We start from the raw sequence: 16,733 nt of genomic DNA on the forward strand, positions 1-16,733 counted from the left end.
GAGTCAGTAATGTCCTAAGTAGAGGAGGGCAATAGTTAAGTGTCACATGTTTGACTTCATTTTGCTTAATTGGTTATAGGCGATCAGCAAGAATAAAGAAAAGTGTGTTATTGTTTTCTCCCAAGTCACCATTTGACAAATCTCATTTCATTCATGAATCTCTGGTCACATGTTACCTCCTCATGCTACCCAAGAGATCTGATCATATGTTACCTTCTCATGTTCCCTTACAATTGAAGGGCACATTACCTTAAATCATGTTACCATGTTATCCCCATCTAATTATAATTTTTATTAAGTATTAGTCCTTCTGACAAGAAACACTAATTTCTGGATGAGATGTCTTCCCGATCCATTTTTGCTTTTTCTTTTTTTGAGATAGGGTCTTACTGTTTAGCCTTGGCTGACCTGAATTTCACTACGCCAAGGCAGGCTGGTCTTGAACTTGCAGCGATGCTCCTGACTCTGTTTCCTGAGTGCTGGCTGGGATTACAGGTGTGTGCTATGATGACAGGCTCAGAGAGGTTTGAACATGGTACCCTCTCCTTATGGGGAATAAGCGCTCTCTCTCTCTCTCTCTCCCTCTCTCTCTCTCTCTCTTTCTCTCTCTCTCCCTTTCTTCTTCTTTAAAACACACACACACACACACACACACACACACACACACACTTTCCTGCCACCACACCTGTAATCCCAGCACCTGAGGAGGCAGAGGAAGGCAGATCTGTGTGAGTTTGAGGCCAGGCTGGTCTACAAAGTGAGTCCAGGACAGCCAAGGCTACAGAGAAATCCTGTCTCCAAAAAACCAAAACCAAAACCAAAACCAAAACAAAAACAAAAACCAAAAAAACCCCAAAAAACCCCAAAACAAAACAAACAAACAAACAAACACTCTTAAGTGACACTGTGGAGCAGGATTGCTTAGAGTTCTCAGTAGGCTATGTCCTGTACTCAGTGCATCTTTCTTTCTTTTTATTATTTTATTTTGTTTACATTGGTGTTCTGCCTCCATGTGTGTCTGTGTGAGGGTGTCAGATCTCTTGGAACTGGAACTACAAACAGTTGTGAACTCTCATGTGGGTGCTGGAATTTGAACCTGGGTCATTTGGAAGAGCAGCCAGTGCTTTTAACTGCTGAGCCACATCTCCAGGCCACTTTTGTTTTCTTAGTCTTACTTTTTAACTATGTCTGTGTGTGTGTGTGTGCCTGTGTGTGGCTACATGAGTGGTGGTGCCCACTAAGGTCAGAAGAGCTTAGAATGTCCTGGAGCTGGAGTTGCAGTAGGTTGTGAGCTGCCTAAGGTGGGTGCTGGGCACGGAACTCAGGGCATCTGTAAGAGCAGTTGTCTCTCTAAGCACTGAGCCATCTCCAGAAGTAAGTGGTCCTAAGACATCCCTGGCCCTACTGATGCATGCAACCATGACTAGCACCAGACCCGACACACACATGCTAAGCTTTTTAATAATAATGGATACTTGTTATAAAGTTTGACTTATAAATTAGGCACAGTAAGAGACTATCAATTAACAATGCTGAAATAGAACAATCAAAACAGAATTCTGCAATAAAATTGCCACCACCACCATTTTTGCATTAGTGCATAAGTGTTGGCTGAATACAAGCACTTTCATGCAATGATAGTTTGCTAAAAAAGGATGACACTAAGTGATTAGTGGTCAGGTAATGAATACATAATGAGTATGATGTCAAAGGAATGCTTCATGTATGAATGAATATGGATATGAATAATTTCTTTGATGTTTTATACAAAGTCTCACCCTGTAGCTCAAGGTCTGGCTTCCAACTCACTCTGTGGTTTGGCCTGTGACCCTCCCACCTCTACTGAGTGTTGGGATTATGCTATGTGCCAACATATTTGGCCTCTGATTCTAAGACAGACACAGAAGTCCATGTCAATAGTTTGTTTTTCAAGGACTTAAGGTTTCATTTCAGGAGTTGCCAAAGTGGCTCAGAAGTAGGAAGACCCAAGTTTGAAACCTCAGCACCTACACAAAAAAAGTAGTCTGTTTTTGTCTGTGACCCTAGCACTGGGTTGTGTGTGTGAGCAGACAGGCAGATCCCGAGAACTCACTGGCCAGTCAGCCTCGCTGAAAAGTGTTCAGTGAAAGACCCCATCTCAAGGCTGTACGATGCAAAGTAGGTCTTATTTGGCCTCTAAATTCCCACACCCAGGTTCACACACCTGAACACACATGTATACAGCTGGCAGAATGTTCACTATTATTTTTCAAATATTTTCTGCATGTCTCATTTTCTTTTTTAGACCATGACCACACTGAAACTGTTGTGTCCCAGGCACAAGCGGCTCTGTGCCTTTCCCATCTACCCAGGCTCACACTTTCCTTTGGATTATTGAGCACATTTACGACTGTTTTAACATCTGTGCCAACTCCAGTATTGCTGTCACTGTTGCCTTTCCCTTGCCCTTTCCCCATCTTGGTCATGGATCACAGTTACTTGGTTTTTCAAAAGTCTAATGATCTTTGATTAGATGCAAAGTTTTACAGATATTACAGTTTTTCTTAATTAACTTTTTTCTCCAAAGGGCATTTGACTGTTTTGGGAGTGAATTGTGGATGAGCACCATCCTTTTAAGGGGTGCCGCTGAGCTCTGTTAGGATGGCTTAAGAGTAGACTTTACTGGAGAGGATCTGCCCCTTTGACTAGGTTGTGGTCCTGGGATCTCAGTGACTGTTCCAAAGGGTCAACAATGCTTCTGGCGGGATAGAATTCTATAGTCTCCCACCCTTGTATAATTTCTGGAAACTGATCACTTTGTAGCAGTCCAGGAGTTGCTGGCTTTGTTGAGTTTCTCTCTCCACACATCCATTTAGTGTCTGTAATAGATCCCAAGAAACATTTTTATTAGCTCCTTCCTTTCCCAGTGGACTTTCCCATAGAGTCTAGCTCTCGTAGGCTCCCCATTACCTCTCTGGTATTGTTGTATTATGTATTCTGTCAGTTTTCTCTCTATGCTGGAGTCAGGAGTGCGCTCCCAGGACGAACGGTGTTTGTTTCAGTCTCGTGTGTTGCCTGCTTTTACTACTTATTGTTTTCTACTTATTGATGCTGGGGGGTAACTTTGGTAGCGGTTATCACAAAACAGCGAGGAGTATTTGGGGTAAATAGTTTCCACCTTAAAGTAAACTTATAGTGAAAGTTTGGATGACAGATGCCACTGTACAGCGTGGAAGGCAGGAGGAAGTCTACAGGGCAGTGGTCCACGGAGAAAAGCAAGCCAGTTATGAAAAATCCAAGATGGAACAGTAGTTATGAGATGGGGCCTTTTAATCTCAGTTCAGAATTAATGATCAGAATAATGGGGACAAGAAGGACATCCTGAATATATAGTGTGCTGGGAGAGGCACAGAGCTCAAGATATAAATGTTCCTAAAAATAAAAAATGCTCCCCCAAATCAACAATTATACTCCCCAGTATCAACAATTATTTTGGCATTCAGATGTGTGTGTGTATGAGAGAGAGAGAGAGAGAGAGAGAGAGAGAGAGAGCACATTACCTTCCTCCACCCCTTATCCAAGAACAGTCCTGGAGAAATAATAGAGCTCAAATACAGAGGTAGGGAATGGACCAATTTTATAACTAGGTGCTGTAGGAGGAAGAGAGCAACGGAAACAAATGTGTATCTGGGAGTCAGGAAGTAAGGATCTGACAGCTACAGATGGCCAAAGGCTTCCATGAGGTCCTACACTGTAAGAAGCTAGGATGCAGAGAAAACAGAGAGGAGATTGGCAAGACACAAGTATCTCACAAAAAGCAAAGTTAATGATGTTACTTCTAAATTCATTGAATACAAGACAAATTTATTTATATATGACAATTTATATACTTATATGTAACAACTTACATCCTGTTATATATATATGATCATATATAACCATATAAACGACTGTGACACTTCTATGTACATCCTCAGAGTCAAGCCAGCTTACCATCGAGATTACAGATGCTAACTGCTGTGCTGCTTACAAGTGCCAGCTGAGGGTGTCACCTAGGTGCCTGCCAGTACAAGAATGGGCTAATATAACGTGACACATATATACACATAAAAGTTTTGTTCAGCCCCAAATAATGAAATTAGTCATTATTAGGAAAATGAATGGGGCTGGAAATTGTCAAGTTAAGTAAAATAAGCCAGTCTCAAAAAGACTAATGTCCTTTGTTTCCTGTCCTGTGTTGAATTGGGGTGGGGGACATGAAGGTGAAAAGAAGACTACTAGGGATGGAAGGAGACAGTGGTAGGGAGGACAGCAAAGGGGTTAATATGATCTAAGCACAACATATGCACATATGGAAAGGTCATAATGAAACCTGATAACATACAGTTAACAGACACTAAAACATACGACAGTGACAAGTAACTACAGAACCAATGCTTTATTTTCTATTTTGCCAATTAATTATAGTAAAAATTTAAATTCCAAAGTGACTTCTGTCACCATATTATAATTATCTGGGCTACATCTTCCTGCCATCTGCTGGTGTAGTTTAAAGCAATAAAAGTGGATTTTTAATTTCATCTGTAACAAAATATAATTAGAAGGACAAATCATGAGAAAAATAGTGAATTTTAGAATTATTGATTTTCATTTATCTACTATTTCTGGTTTTGAGTGATCATGTTTTCCATCATTATGAGTAGTAAACAACTGATTATATTATATTTGAACTTAACAATATATTTGTAAGCTGGTTGGGCAGGTAGTATGAATAATTGAGAACTGATTATATCCAAAGTTAACATTAAATATTTGCAAGGTAGAGTCTATAAGCATTATCATCACCTCTGTTTTAAGGGAGAAAGTTAAGAATTTGGAAAATTATTTGCTTATCAAAAATCCCATAGTTGTCAACAAGGGGATGAACTAAATTTAAGTCAAATCTTTCAATGCTAATGCTACAGTCTTTCTGCTGTTGTTATACAGACCAATGTCTAAGCAGCAATGATAACAGAGCACCGGGAGAAGCAGGCCTACACTTGTAAAGACCTGAAGTTTGTTCCATCTCACTGCTGCTTTGACTTTATCAACTCATGTCCTGGACGCAGCGTCTACTCCCGTCTCCTAACAGTAATCATTCTTACAATTTTATTTGTATTTTAAATCTTTTGCACAGCTTATTATCTATGCTTGAAAGTCCTTTCCCCTGCTTCCTTACTTCTGCTAAGACATTCACATCCTTTCAAATTCAGCTCACTATAGCCTCCCCCAGAATCTTTAATGCAACAGCGCAGGGTGGGTTAGGTGCCTTGCGTCTGATCGCATCTATGAAGTTTCTTTCATGCCATGTGCCACACTCACTTCCGTATCACTACCAGCTAAGATCGTTCGATATACACCCTGCCTTAACAAACTTTTGTTGAAGCAATACATTAATTGCAACCAATTTCCTGAATGGTTATCATATAGTAAGTACTGCACCAAATGCTTTTTTAATGAACATCAATTTGAGTAATCATTACAAAAATACCATGAAAAAAAGTTTTCATTTTCTTTCACTAATAAGAATTATAGGCATTAAAAAACCATACTCATAGTTGCTCAAAAAATGACAAAACTAGGATTGATTCACTTATTTAAATTTTTTGAGACAGTGTCTCACTTAGTCTAGGTAGGCCTCACACTCCCTGTGTGGCCAAGGATGATGCTCCATCCCTGACTCTTCTGTCCCTGCTTCCCGAGTGGTGGGATAACAAGTGTGTGCCACGCCCAGCTTGGGGTCGGGGTTTAAAGCACAGCTGGTATGACTCAGGCAGCCACAAGCACAGTTAAGGACACTTGGACCTATTTACATTCCAGAGGCTTATTACTTTTTGAGTAGTCTGGCCACTATACTTTATTTTTAAGACTCAATCTAGCTATAGAGTCTAAATATCTCAAACAGAAAACACACACATCTCTATTGTGAAAATTACTTTGTGTAATATTACAGATTGTCTCTTAATATTTTCTTTGCAAGCACAAAAGGAAAAGCCAGTACCTAAGATGTGATGGATTTTGGAAACAAACCAAAAACCAAACTAAAACAAAATATTCCAAACAAAAAAACCCCATATCTAAAACAAAAACAAACAAAACCCTCAAGTTTTATTTAGACAACAAGCCAACCATGTACAAAGCTAATTTGTAGTTGGCTTTTGCAGCTGTACATGACATGTTTCAAGTCCAGCCCGTCACAGTAACTGTGAAGTAAGGCCGAGACACTGGAATGTTTGAAAGCTCACGTGAAGACATGAGATCTCAGAGATCTATGACGAAGAAATCTTGTCCTCCAAGGCCATCAAAGTGGAGATTAAAATTATATTCAATATGGCAACCTTGACTGAGCATGGAAGGACTGTTCTAGAACACCTCAGATCACTTTTGGGAGTCTCTATCCTGAGCATCTTTCTCCTTTTGGAAGCTTTCTCTGTGCTTCGGGAGGAGCTGTAGGTACTTGCTCCAGACTTTGGACCAGGCTTTACCAGATGCAGTGTCCCAAGTGTCTAGCATACGCTCACTGCTTTAATGTGTTATACAAATCATCAAAACAGTGTGCAACATCCACGTGAGCTCACCTTTGTTCTCCCCAAGGCACAGAAGAGCTGGCAGGGGATGGCGGATGGATAGTTTAGAAACAGCACACTTTCCCTCCCCTCTTGCTCCTCTCTTTCCTTTTTTGAGATAGGGTCTCATAGAGCCCTAGCAGGCCTTGAACTCTCTACAAGATCAAGGCTGCGCTGAACTCCAGATGTCCCTGCCTCCACCTCTCAAGCGCTGGGATCACAGGTGTGCGCTATCACACCCAGCTTCTTTCTTGTCACTTGGAATTTACTTTTTTAAGCATCTCCTTTCACTGGAGGTATCAAAATTAGCAAATTTCTCATGGATGATTTCTCTTGGCATTACAGAATATAAGTGACAGGAACATATTTAAAAATACTGATTTAAAAATATGACATGTAACTTAAAAGCAAAAATTTAAGATTAAAAGAGATCATGAAGAATGGCATTATATCCCTCAAATGTTGGGGATTGTCAGATAATTTAGGACTAACGTTCCTTTAATTTTTCCTTTACTGAAAACATGACCTGTAAGACATTTTCCTGATCTAAACATGGTAATATGCTTTAGTCCAACACAGACTACTAAGTTGGCATCAAAAGGAGATTTCTGTTGGCTTTCCCCTCACTTTCCCAGAAGCATTTTACGGGCTTGCTGTGACAGCACCAGGAGGGCAGGGCAGCAGAGAGCTGCTTTATAAGTTTGTCTGAGTATATATATGTGTATCTAGTGTATGTTTGGTGCCAGTGGAGGGCAGAAGAGGGCACTGGACCCCTGCGCCTGGAGATGCGGGAGACCGTGAGCTGTCCTGTGGGTGCTGGGAACTGAGTCCTGGGCCCTCTGCAAAAATGTGCTCTTAATTGCTGAGTCATCTCTTTAGCCCATTACATTTTTAAAAAAAAAATTGGATATATTTGTATATCTGGGTTTGTGCACTGGCCTTGGTGGCTAGAAGAGGGAGTTGGATCCTCTGAAGGTGGAGATGCAGGTGGTTTGTAAGCCACTTAATGTGGTCGCTGGGACCTGAACTTGGGTCCTAGGCAAGAGCAGTATGTACTTTCACTCCTGGGTCTTCTCTCCAGCCTCAGGTTGTTTTTTTTTTTTTTAATTTTTAATTAAAAAATTTTATTTTAAAGTAATCTATGTTTACTGCTTAACTTATTCCAGTATCTACTTAAAGCCTTTTTGAGAATTAAGCATTTTTGATTTGCTAAGCATCAAAGTTGCATGTTTGAGCCTTTGGTCTGAAGCCGTCCCTTTTCATTGGCAGCATGTAAGAAGACATCCTAGGTGTTACAGAAATGTGTAGCAAACTTGTCTTGGAGCAGGTTTTGGGGGGTGCAGAGAGGCTGAAAGGGAGGCAGTAAATAAAATGTATCCTAGAAGTAGTGAAGTGCCCCTGGAGTCCAGAGCTCAGTGATCTCATCCCGCCTCCCAGCTTTAAGTATTATTTATACAGCAATGACACATTGATAGATTTGTATCTCCAGACTGGACTTCTCTGAACGCTAAACTCCTGTATCTGCCCCTTGAGCCCTCAATCTAATGGGTCAGATGTGTAATGGGTACGCCAGCCCTCACACATCAAGCCTGAGTCCCTGACACACTCTTCCCGCTTCTCCGCAAAGGTCAGTTGCCCCCTTGCAGCTGCAGAGCCACACAACTTGGAGTCATCTCTGCTCTGTTACCCTCAACAACTCTTTTTAGTTCCACCTGTTCCAAATACAGTAAAAATACCTGCTGCTCCCCACTCACAGTGCTCCTAGGCTGACTTAGGTTAGTGAGATTAACTTTGAATCTGTTTAACTTCACCTTCACTCTTGTCCTCAGTCCCCAGTGACCCTATTATAGTCCAAGTCAAATTATGCTACTCTTCCACTCAAATCCAATGGCTTTTTATCTTCCCAGTATGAACCAATGTTCTTTAATGACTCACTGTGGACCCCCTAGTTCCCAATTGTTTTTTCCTTCAGAAATACCAGACTCCTTGTTAACCATTCAGGGCCTTTGCATATGCCACTCCCTTTGCCTGGAGTGTTGGTCAGTTCATGTATGGCTCGCTTCTTTTCTACTTCAGGTATTTATGTAAAATCACACTTCAAAGTGAAGCTTTCTTCGGCTGGGGCTCCTGTCTTCCCTTTTGTGATTTTCTTCTCTAGCATTTAGCCTAGCATATCACGCCATTCGTTTATTTTTATTGATGCTGTCTCTCCTTCTGTAGCTTTATAAAGCAGACATTTTTGTCTGTGTATTTTTTCTACCTGGAGAAGAAACGGTGCATAGTGTAAATCTAGTAAAAATTAGTTGAATGACTAAAAAGAATGGGTAATACATGTAAGAAATAGGGACTTACAGTATTATTAACGAAGTTTATAAGCTGAACATATGAAAAATGACCATGTATTTTCACAGAACCGTGATTCCTTTTCCTCTGTAACATGAAGCCTTGTTTAAGGACAGGGTTTCCTGTAGCCCCAGCGGCCTTCAGTCCAGGTGTGGCTGAGGATGACTTTCATGCCCTGATTCTTGTGCTCCCACTCCCAAGTGCTGGCTCACAGGCGTGCGCCTTCAGGCCTGACACACATGAGCCCTTAGACAATTGCGTCCAAGAAGAAAGGACAATGGTAAATACACATGGGTGTTAAAAAGTCTTAGAAGGATGAGCTAATGAGTTTTTAAAATTATTACTACATAGAGCTTACTACACATAGAGAACTAAAATTAAAAGTGAAAAAAAATTGCTCATTGATTGAATTAGTAGTGTCTGGCACACAGTAACATACAAAGTTTGTTGGACTTGGATGCCTTCCAAAAAGGCTTAGTGAAGCAGATTTAGAAATAAGTGATTCTATAGCACACGCATGATATCTAGGCTGGCTAGAGTTAAACACAGGAATAAAACGAGAGTAATGAAGATTCTATTTTTACATCTGAAGATCTTGCTATTATTTTTTATCAGTGTTGAAGATAAACAGTGAATACAGAGACTGTAAGTTTCCACATGGGCTTTATACAAAAAGGCAGGATTATTGTTTTTGTAAGAGGCAGAATAACAGGAAGGAAAGGTAAGTCTGGGAGACCTGAGCTCCAGGCTGCATTATGCCTCTAACTGGCTCTGTGACCAGGGGTGAGCTATTCAAGCTCCTGGTCACCTCACCTGTAAACGTGAGCGAGGATGGACTGCAAAAATCCAGAGGTTCCCTAAGTGATACTGTATGGTTATTTGATGCTAATATACAGTGTGGGCAAAATGCTCTCAAAAGATGTTCATACTCTAATCTCCACTAGTTCCAAACACATTGTATACAGCAAGGGAGTATTATGGTGGTGGATGTGGAAGACTACTGAATGAATGTATCAACCGTCAATAAAGCGCTGTTTAGCCAATCAGCTGGGCAGAAGGACAGGAAGTGGAAGGCGGGACTTCCTGGAGGGGAGAGGAAAAGCTGGGCAGTTGGAGGAGGATGGTGGGAACTTGACTAGGACGGGCCCAGGGGTCATAGTGGCAAGTGTCTGGAATATATGTGTGTTATAAGGTTTAGAGTAGTTTGTTTAGTTTACGAGTAGATTAGAATCAGTTCAGACTCTGCTCAGCGAAGTGCTGGCAGCTTTAAAGAACGGTTCAGTCTCCCTGTCTCAGGTATTTGCTTTGTAGGCCGAAAGGATACAAAATACTGTAACAAGTGAACAGGAAACTAACACAACTATGACACAGGTAACCGACAGAGCCAGGCCCAAATTTATGCAAGGTTCTGAATAAGTTAGGTATTTTGTAGGCATTAAAAACAAAAACAGAAAAAGATCATGAAAACTTTTTAAGAAAAATCTGTGTGAAACTCAAGTATTTTACAAAGAGAATGGCAAGGGAAATTAGGACATTTATCCATATTGTAAATTTCTAGTCCCTGGCTTATTTATAAATAAGCTGAAGGGCGAGGATCAATAGCCTCTAAAATTTCTCTACCTCTGAAATAAGATTTTAAATCCTGATATCATAAAATTAGTCCTCGGCACTGCTTATCTCTCATACCCTAGAGTCTAAAGGATAACGGCCTTAGGCGGCACTAAGCTGTCTGCAGAATCTGATGGCAAATCTTTACAGGTGCTGCACGGCGCCCAGGCCTTCGCACATGCCAACCATGCACCCTACAACTGAGTAACGACCCCTAAACTTTGTATGCTTTTGATGGAACTATTTCTAAAGTTAAACATACTCCCCCCACCCCTTTTTTGAAAAATATAATGACCACCACATTTTATCTTCTCTTCAAGACCCACCACTGGGAGTCTCAGTTAGGATAGTGTCTAGGAGGCTGACACTCCACACAGGGCTCTATAGACAGAGGTCTGGCTGCAGGCTGTTTGTATGACTTGGGAGACAGGAGTGATTTTTCACATTTCTAAAAGGTTGCTTAAAAAAAAAAAAAGAGCCCCAGACCACATATGACTACCAAATGTAAAACAGTTACTCTCTGGAGCTTTAGAGGAAGGTATGCTGACTTTTCTGCTGAAGTACAATTTAAAATTTAGAGACGCCAGGCGGTGGAGGCACTCAGGAGGCAGAAGCAGGCGGATCTTTTAAGTTAAAGGCCAGCCTGTTCTACAGAATGCGCTCTAGGACAGCCAGGGTTACACAGAGAAACCCTGTCTGGAAAAACAACACAATAGACTTGCTGCTGTGGGCCTGTAATCCCAGCTGCAGCAGGGTAGCAAGGTCGAGTCCCTGAGTTACATCAAACAAGTTCAGCATGGGGAACTTAGTGAGAATCTGTCTCGAAATCTAGATTAAGAGTGTAGGTTGATGGTAAAGGGCTCACTTGGCATGCAAGGCACCCGAGGTCAATTTCCAGCATCTCACACAAAATTATGTAAAGTTTAATTATTTGTAGTTTTGTTATTGCTACAGTTTTATCAAATGATTTCTTTAGTTCTTAACTCTATGTATGTAGGAAGCAGTGCCCTTAGAAATGTGGGATCCCCTGGAGCTGGGGTTATAGGTGGTTGGGACCAGTGCCCTTAGCTGTCGAACCATCTCTCCAGTGCCTGCAAATTACTGTCTGAGGTTTTTGTCAATCACATTTGCCTCTCCCAGTCTCCTTTTCATGTTGTTTGGTAATTTGATAACATATACTTATTTATCCTATCTCTCTCTCTATCTATCGCATACGTGCGTGTCACACAAGTGGAAGAAGTCAGGGAACTTGCAGGAGTCAGTTTTTGTCCTTTCACCGCAGTGGGCTCCAGGGTCATCAGACTTATGACTTTATCCCATAAGTCATCTTTATGACCTTGACAACAATTTATAAATATTTTAAACATGATTAAGTTGGATATATGAAAACCCTGGAGCCGTTTTAAAAGTAGATATAGTTTGGTGCAAGGATTTGGTTGCTTTGGTTACTCTAAGGCTTTGAACTCATAGAGATCCGCCTGCCTCTGCCTCCAGGAGCGCTGGGATTACAGGTGTGCACCACTGTGCCCAGCTTGTTTTGTTACCTTTTGGATACAGGTTTAGGGAAGGATGAGGTCTTAATCGTAGCAGACCTAACTGTTTTAAACATTATGTTGCATTAAATCAGAACTATGATCATTAACATAAATAGAATTAGAATGTTTTGAATTTTTTGAATATCTGAATCTGCCACATATTATATTACTTTTACGCAAAAAGGCTGTTTTTATAAAAACAATCAAAAGATGACAAATTAGAAGGATCTCTCCTATAATCTCAGTCTCTCTGTCCTAACTCAACTAATTTCATTTTGCATAATTTTTCATCACCATTTGATCAGTTTTTTAGTGGTTGTAATTCTTATGTTTGTTTGTTTGTTTGTTTGTTTTTAACTCACTCTTGGGTTTGCCTCAAGGTTGACCCATGGTTACATTTATACATAAAAGTAAACTGTAAATCTGAAACACTGCAGGAATGCCAACAAACGACCGAGTGAAAAGGTGAGCGTCTTTTTGCCTTATTTCACACGTGTCCAATCCAGTAATACCTAATTGGTTCTGGATGCCTGCTGTGCTCACAACAAACCGAAGTTAAAGGGGCAGCCTGGCCAAAGAAACAGGTGTAGGTGTTTGGGGGCGCCCGTGTGCGTGTTCAGAAGTATCAAAGCTTTCATTCGGAGAAACCCCAACCCTTCCCCTGTCCTTGGCCTCCACACACTCGTTTTCTGCCTCTTCCAAGTCGCGCTGTGGAAATCTGAAGCTTACAGCAAAGCTCCGTGGTGGGTCGCCCACAGATCCGAGGCCCGGGCACCCACAGACCCGAGATCCTGCGCTGCGGCCCCGCACTAACCTGACCAGGTCGGTCATGCAGGAACCCACCACCACCACCGCTGCCGCCACCTCCTCCTGCCAGGGCTTCCGGGGCTCCCCAGACGCCGCCATTACTAATCCTTGCTCTACCTCCACCCGGACGCTGCCCTTTGCCCTTTGCCCGACCCCGTAACCAGAGACGCCGCTCAGTCCTCCCTAGCGACGCGGGCGTTCCACACGCCGGTGCGGGTCGCCCACCCTAATGCCAGAACCGCCCCGGGCCTCCGGCTCGTCCCGGTTCCTCCAGGACCCGTGTTCGTGTCCCGCCTCACGGCACAGGGACGAGCCGCCGCGGTAAGCGTCCGCGTGGCTCGCCAAGCTAGAGGCGGGGAGCTCCGGGGAACCTTCAGGCGCTCCCCGGCCGCCCTCCCCAGCTTCCGGCTAGGCTCCGCGCGGGGACGCGCACGCCCGGCCGGCTCCGGAGGGGGCGGGACGTCCGGGGGAGCGCGCACGCATCCGGCCCGCGGTTCGCGCGCAGGTCGGTGCGTCGGTCGGGGGCGCGCTCGGGTAACCTGTACCCCGTCTAGTCGCCGTTACGATCGGACTAAGTTCCAGGTACCAGGACCCGGGCTGGTGCGGGGAGGTTGGATCTCAGTCGCACAGGTGGCGCAGAGAGCCATGCTCGAGTATGGCCAGAGAGCTAGCCTCTTCAAGAGAAGGCCCGCGTCCCAAAGATGCCCTGCTCGCCCCCAACACGCGGATCCCCTCAAGAGCGAGCCCCCAAGACCCGAGGTTTCTCTTTCTCCAAGTATCTTGCTCACTCCTGGCCCTGATGAAGCCCGCCTCTTTTGCCTTTGATGAGGGGCATCATACAATTTGGGAGAAAGGGTTGGATCCTTTTAGATTTTCCTCAGAATGGGTGGCCATTCTTTGGATCTGAACCAATTCGCTCTCCCCCGCCCCTCCCCGATGTTACGCAGTGGAGAAATTGCTCCCCCACTGTAACTTCCCTCGTGCGCCATATGACGTGGACGTGATGCTGCAGGAGGCCACCCCTTTCCGTTCCATGACGTCAACGGGGCACATGTTTCCGCGTTTGTCATCCTCTTCTAATTGCAAGAGCCTGGATGTTGCTTTATACGTCTTTGTATTCCCCAGTCAGCCCACTAAAAGACCTCATGTGACCTTATCTTGCGGCAGCAGATTTTTATAAAAATTATATATTTGCATTTTCATACGTCAAAATCAGGAAATACAAATTGCAAAACAAGCACTCTGAGAGGCTGCCCACCAAAAATTCCTACCTCTCTGGGGACTGTTATAATGGTGCCATATGTAAAGGAGGTTTGTGTGTGTGTGTGTGTGTGTGTGTGTGTGTGTGTGTGTGTGTTTCCAACCCACGTCTCTGCATATTGTACCAAAGGACCATCATTTTTTGGCCTTTCAAATTCCTTGATTTTGGAGTCAGTATAGTCTTCCCTCTTTGTTATAGAAGTCACACTTCACGACCGAAACAGTTTAAAGCTGCACAAAACCTTGCACTGTCAAAAACCGGCTCTAGCTGCTCTTGAAATAAAGACAGACATCCGTTCTCTCAGGTGTGATGCTAAAGTCGTGACAGTTCTGAAGTGGGATGGGTTCTCATGATCACCAGCGTGGTTTGGCGTCTGGAGTAGGTTGGTTCCTTTTGACACTGAGCTAGTGAATCTTTGGGGCTAGCTAGCATCAACACTGGGCTCCCAGCAGCCTAGTTGGTTTCTAGTTGTAAAGCATATACACGTATGTCTGACGTGTATAAATTCATGGCTTTGTCTTCATATTTAACAAGGTGTATGCTTTAAAAACTCACCTGGATGCTTTCTTTAGTGGCCAATGTAATTAATGCTTGAGAGGAAAATAGCAACAGTGGGCTTTGAGACAGATCTTGCTTTGATTGTAATCCTTCTGCTTGCTCTGTGTGTGTCACTAAATAAGTAACTCGGTCTTGCCGGCCTTTAGTTTTTGTATTTATAACATGGAGACAGTATTCATTAAGAAACTACTGTGGGAGGAGTGGATGGCTGTACAGGGAGAGGTGAGTAACAGAGAGCTCACGTGTGATGTTTACAATGTGTTAGTTTTGTTTCCCTTCTTAGAGAAATTTGATGTAAAAGTGAGAAAAAAAAGTCATGGAAGAATTTTTGTCACGAGAGAGCCTTTTGCTTGCTTCTGTCAGATGAGTGTTTGTGTATTTTGAATGTGAAGAAAATAAGCACCCCCTTGGGGAACTGACACGGGCGGGCAGACGTCAGGTGGGAGGGCTGCAGAGTTTGTAAGTCTTTAAAATGATAGTGTGGGTTATTATACTGTTAAGAAGCAGTTACCCATGTCACCTGGAAAATGGGAATTAGAAACCTGTCTTCTACCAGGTTGTGGAGAGTGATGGCAACCCAGCATACGGAAGTGCTTTATGAGGGATGCAGCGCCATCAGATATGCATGTTTTTTTAATGATATTTGCTCATATTATACAGATGTATTGGAATGATATGGGGAAGTCATCATCTGGAGACTAAAGAATATAGACTAAAGCTTAACCACCTCAGAAGTACTTCTGGGTGGCATCATGGTGTCACCATGGTTTTGTTTTGTTTGTTTTTTTTTTTTTAAAGGTTTCTATAGCCATTCCTTTATTACTATCTAAAATGAGAAAATAAGTATTCAGTTTAGCAGAGCTTGTAAATCCTTATGTGGCACAGTGTGTAGAAACCAGAACCAGAGCAGCAGGTACTCATAATTGTAACTGGATGGAAATTAATTTGCTTTCAATGTGGGATTAACCTTTCAGATCGAGAAAGACAGTGATCCTTTGAATTGACTTATTCACCTCTCAAGTAGCAGCTTTCATTTAGAAGTCTGTTAGGCATTCACTCACTCTCTCCTTCTGCTCCGTTAATATCCGAGTAGTGTAGATGTGATTACTGCTTTTGTCTTAACAAGCGTAAAGCCTTCATAGTGCCTGAAAATCAAGGACTGAAAAAGACGCAATTAAATCTTTGTTGCTTAATATCTGGACAGGTCTATGTTTTTTATAATTTAAGTGCTAAGTACATTTTTTGTTTTGCTTTATTTATTTCTCAGATTCTACTACATTTAATCCCTTATCGTGTGTGTGTGTGTGTGTGTGTGTGTGTGTGTGTGTGTGTGTGTGCATGTGTGTGGCATATATGTTGGTGTATGTGCACACAGGTGTGTGCATGTGGTGGACAGAGGTCAGTGTTGAGTACCCTCCGCTGTCATTCTCTACCTTTGGTCTACAGGGTCTCTCACTGACTTTGCTTGGACTTCACCATTTTGGCTAGATTGGCTGGTCAGTGTGCCCCGGGGTTCTGTGCTGGGGGCCTGGCATTTTACCTATTTGCTGGGGTCTGAAGCTGTACATGCTCAGGCAGCTCAGCAAATGCTTTACTCACTGACTCACTTCCTCAGCTACCCACCCCACAACCTTATCAGTTTTTGAGGGTATATTATATTCTCTGCATCCCTAAATTTTTCTTCAGCTTTGCTCCCCTTATTCATTTATTTAAAGTCATTTTAAAATTTTATTTTTATTTAATCTATTATTTGAGGCCATATTCTGAGTATAGGGCTTGGGTGTGGACCAGGCCAGTATCCATGGTCTTGTCCAGTATTTAATAAAGCTTGCTTCAAAGTTGGTTCCAAATTTTTTTTTTTACTATTTGAATGTACCACATTCTTTATTATGAAGATGTTCCTGAATATTAAGTGTATGTTAAATGCATTTGGTAAGTGTGAGAATTTCAAGTTGTAGTCTTTGTTGGGCAGAGTTCATTTAAGCAGGTAATTATAATCCACCGTGGAGGACTTAGCACGAAAGGAGTGTCAGCTGT

The 16,733-nt window shown here is 42.5% G+C and overlaps 2 protein-coding genes across 5 annotated transcripts in view; one reads left to right on the forward strand and one right to left on the reverse strand.

Annotated features, from left to right (window-relative positions):
- Window positions 1–13,027, reverse strand: part of RBKS (ribokinase) — an 80,640-nt gene extending 67,613 nt beyond the window's left edge. For all 3 annotated transcript variants that reach the window (XM_084792770.1, XM_084792768.1, XM_084792769.1), the window contains exon 1: window positions 12,885–13,027. In XM_084792770.1, the coding sequence (XP_084648896.1) occupies window positions 12,885–12,976 (92 nt within the window). In that variant the 5' untranslated portion in view covers window positions 12,977–13,027. The remainder of the gene's footprint in view (window positions 1–12,884) is intronic.
- Window positions 13,028–13,068: 41 nt separating this feature from the next.
- The window catches only part of BABAM2 (BRISC and BRCA1 A complex member 2), a 383,154-nt gene continuing 379,489 nt past the window's right edge, over window positions 13,069–16,733 (forward strand). Inside the window, exon 1 of one of the 2 annotated variants that reach the window (XM_084792766.1) lies at window positions 13,069–13,198. The gene's annotated coding sequence lies outside the window, so the exon portion shown is untranslated. Of the gene's footprint in view, window positions 13,199–13,313; window positions 13,460–16,733 lie in introns of those variants that run through there. The other variant, XM_084792765.1, reaches the window with a different exon arrangement.

This window comes from Acomys minous (assembly GCF_964271855.1).
Source record: "Acomys minous genome assembly, chromosome: 8".
Classification (NCBI taxonomy): Eukaryota; Metazoa; Chordata; class Mammalia; order Rodentia; family Muridae; genus Acomys; species Acomys minous.